General features: G+C 34.9%; 1 protein-coding gene across 1 annotated transcript; it reads right to left on the bottom strand.

Moving 5' to 3' along the window:
- Positions 1 to 1,700: 1,700 nt before the first annotated feature.
- LOC141482511 (uncharacterized) lies at positions 1,701 to 2,989 on the bottom strand. The gene is made up of 4 exons (XM_074175942.1): positions 2,449 to 2,989; positions 2,204 to 2,257; positions 2,013 to 2,117; positions 1,701 to 1,905 (listed from the first exon to the last, which is right to left on the bottom strand). Exons 1-4 carry the CDS (start codon positions 2,717 to 2,719, stop codon positions 1,766 to 1,768), a joined length of 570 nt encoding a protein of 189 aa, XP_074032043.1. The 5' UTR covers positions 2,720 to 2,989; the 3' UTR covers positions 1,701 to 1,765.
- Between the last annotated feature and the right edge of the window lie 629 nt (positions 2,990 to 3,618).

Genomic DNA, 3,618 nt, shown 5'->3' with positions numbered 1-3,618 from the left:
TTTGCTAATTGTACGTCGGATAATCGATATCCGGAAGAAAACGCGTTCCATATATCATTTATAAAATCTCATATTAATGGGGTTAGAAACAGTGCCAAAATTAATAAATATTCATATGTATGAAATGAATAGTACGTTTTTCATCGTTAATTACCATTGATTAGAATGATATATAACCTCAATCGTTTATTAAATCATTTTCATTCTTTATATTTATTTAAATTTATTTCATTACCATCTACATTTGATCCATATTTCACTCGGAAATGAATCTGAAATTCACAATTATTTTCAATTTCATTTATTACAGTTTGAATCTACCGCTACTTTTTTACTAGAGTCTGTATACTAACCTGTTAATTCACATTTTTTTCAGTTACTTTTGATTTACGGCATGCAAGCCAACGTTTAATGTTACAACATTGTTATCCTTTACAGTTGCAAATTTTAGTTTTACTCTAGGAACATCTTCTTCTGTTGAAAACATTATTTTTTAATTGTACTTTACCAAATGTTTATATGAGGATTAGGCAGTGTTTGTCCCTACCGAACTTTTAGCACTGCTAGTGAGTAATTTTTCGTACTTCAGGAAAGATATTCATTGTCAGCTGTTAGCTTCGAGTGCTGTCCACTGCCTCTTCTTCGAAATTTTTTTCAATATTGATTCATCCTCATATCCACTACGTCGCTTCCGTCGAATAAATTCCGCTAGGATGACAACTTTGCTTTACTTCCTTAGGCGCAATAGACCAAGCTGTGTAGCTTCATTTATGCAATATCCAGGAATAGCTTACATTATGTTTCTTGTCGATCGGTAGCCAGGCGGTTCGACGTGGGTACTTGGTTCACTCAGTCAATCGGCCGATGTGTGAGTCGATGATCACAAAACAGCCACACATAGAACGGTAACGGCAATGTTGACGACAGAACCACTTTTCTCAGCGCCTCCAGTGTTTGGCAGCCGAACCTAAGAGATATAGCGCGAAATTCAAATAGTGACTGTTCGCATTTTACTTTTTTGTTGAAACTTTTCCTAGAGATCAATTACCCTAACACCAAACTGATATTTTTGCACTCGACGCGCGTTTCGCTAACAGGGTTAGCATCTTCAGAAGAAGAAAATTGATACAGTATCAATTTTCTTCTCCTGAAGATGCTAACCTTGATAGCAAAACGCGCGTCGAGTGCAAAAATATCAGTTTGGTGTTAGGGAGATCGATCTCTAGGAAAAGTTTCAACTGTTACACCACAGGTTCCAATCTCATCATTTATTGTTATTGTTGCTTCACTACCGGTCAGGTTTTGATTCCACAGAAATCATCTGGGAAAAACCTTGACCAATCAAAAATATCAACAAGTGAAGCAACAATAAATATGTGAACTGAATTACCTCAAATTATGATCAACCATATTTATTTTCAGTTAAATTTGTGTAAATGTGGTAATGAAACTATATGAACTCAGTTCAAAATTTATTGGAAATACGTAAACCTCAACTTACACTAATGTTTTTTCAATAAACGATTCTTTTTCTTCAAAAATTTTTCATGAGCAGACAATATAATTGGATCAATAAAATCGCTGTTTGTCTGGGTGTTCAAAAACCTAATGAATTTTTTATCTCTTCCCCTAGCAACCAAATTGACTTTTCTACACCAAAAATACAAACAGCATCTAACAATCAGATGACACAGTTTTGAATCATTGTCAAAATGATCTGGACAGTTGACTAGGTTAAAGGATAGTTGCTCCAGTATTATTTTCCTCAAAATTTGTGAAATATTTGTAAAATTACACAAACGCTTATTCTATTCCTTGTTGGTGTCCGGAAATGACTTTCTTGCTCTTGCTCAAAAGTGGAAGTTGATGGCTGGTTTATATAGCTATTATCACAGCTTCCATGACCTGAAAAATTACATGAATATATAATTTCTCTTTCTTTCTTTCATATATTGTGTAAAATTAACAAATTGGTGTGTATGATGAACATTCCAAGATTTTTCTATTCATACCTTGGGTAACACTGATAATTTCATTTCTGGAAGGTGTACCAAAACAAATTTCTTGCTCAGGTATGGAAGTGGAGGGCTGACACATGTCCTCATATTGTTCTTGGCCTATAAAATGAAATTGCAGCATTTGTATGGATTTTTTTCTATAAACTACATATATTTTGGAACTACAGTTTTACAATAATTCTTACCTGCCACAGAAGACCTACTCATTCTTGCCATACCTCTTGGTTCTTCGATAGTTTCTGAAAACATATAGAACACTATTATTCAACCACATGATAACATTTCTATTTTTCTGCAAATTCATATAGCAATACTTATGGTGCACTCGATAAGTGGTTAATCAAATTGTTTAATAATGAGAATATGATGAATAAGATATATAAACTAGAATTGCAAGATATCGAAAGGAGTAAGGATTATGCTTACTTACCAGGAAGAAATAAAACAGGTACAGCATGTCGTTTTAAACCTCTTCTGCTAGTAATTTTATCTTCAACAGCGAAATGTCTGTCACAAACTCGTGAGTTACAATAAATTGTCTCATGGGGTACATTGAAGAGTTCTTTATTGTTTATATTCTTGAGCCAAACATCGAAAACAGCGGGGTCATCTTTGGGAAACCGATGTTGACTACTCTTCCTATCCTCACAAGAAGGAACGCAGCACTTTTTTCGATATCGTTTATGTTCGGAAGTACTCATTACGATAAATAAAAATATGAAACTGACAGTACACAAGCAAAAACACAATTTCAAAAGGAAAACAGTCCCAAACCATATTTATACATTATTATCACAACAAAACTAACGGACGTCCTGCCTAATTTAAGTTCATTCTTCTTCTGTAAACAGTAATTTGAATCATGCGCGCGCAGAAGGCACGTGATTCATTACAGAAAACTGGAGAAAACCCCGATAGTGTCGCCATCCCTGGTTTGGCAGCCGCGTAACATATAACCAAGTGTTCCCATTTAACTTGCATTTCTATGTGTGGCTGTTTTGTGGTCGATGATTCAAGCCCCAGGCTGAACGCTCGATTTTCACTTGCTATCGTACACGTGTGTTACGAATCACACGTTAAATGATAAGACCTCGTTAGTCCTTAGCTCACACAAGTTTCGACTTCTGAGGGTTGTCGTTCGTAGGGGTGCGATATCTGGGTAACGGAAAAAACATATTTTAAACATATTTAAACATATTGTACTCATTGGCGCTTTCATCAGGACTGCCTTGATGAAACTCTTCCAAACCTCAACATCATTCAATCGATTTAGAAGTAATAAAACTAGACGCGTTTTGTCAACACCGTAGATTCATTGGTAATAACTATCAATGAAGCTACTGTGTTAGCGGAACCTGCCGAAATTAAAAATTTCATTTGTGAAAATTGCTTAATTATTATCATGTATAGATCAAATTTACTGAATGAAAACCCAATTACAGAATCATTATTTCAAGCTTAGAAATATGTGGTTGAGACGACAGCTTTCAAAAATTACCTGCTATAAATTTAGAAAATTAGGTACCATTTATTGGTTGAGCCCTCAGCCTTAGAGTAATAGTAAGACATAGAGTTGCCATGCCAATGCAATACAGGTGTT

This window comes from Leptinotarsa decemlineata, unplaced genomic scaffold (genome assembly GCF_025532065.1).
Source record: "Leptinotarsa decemlineata unplaced genomic scaffold, Ldec_3_MD MMD2_tig00001393_RagTag_RagTag, whole genome shotgun sequence".
In the NCBI taxonomy this organism is placed as follows: Eukaryota; Metazoa; Arthropoda; class Insecta; order Coleoptera; family Chrysomelidae; genus Leptinotarsa; species Leptinotarsa decemlineata.
The sequence above is the reverse complement of the archived record's forward strand: the minus strand, read 5'-3'. Positions and strand labels throughout refer to the sequence as shown.

Excerpts from the sequence above, each read along its gene's own strand:
- LOC141482511 (XM_074175942.1), bottom strand. The coding sequence starts at position 2,719 with ATGAGTACTTCCGAACATAAACGATATCGAAAAAAGTGCTGCGTTCCT. Across the intron at positions 2,118-2,203 it reads GAGTAGGTCTTCTGTGGCAG|GCCAAGAACAATATGAGGAC; the intron begins GTAAGAATTATT and ends TTCATTTTATAG. Across the intron at positions 1,906-2,012 it reads AATTATCAGTGTTACCCAAG|GTCATGGAAGCTGTGATAAT; the intron begins GTATGAATAGAA and ends GTAATTTTTCAG.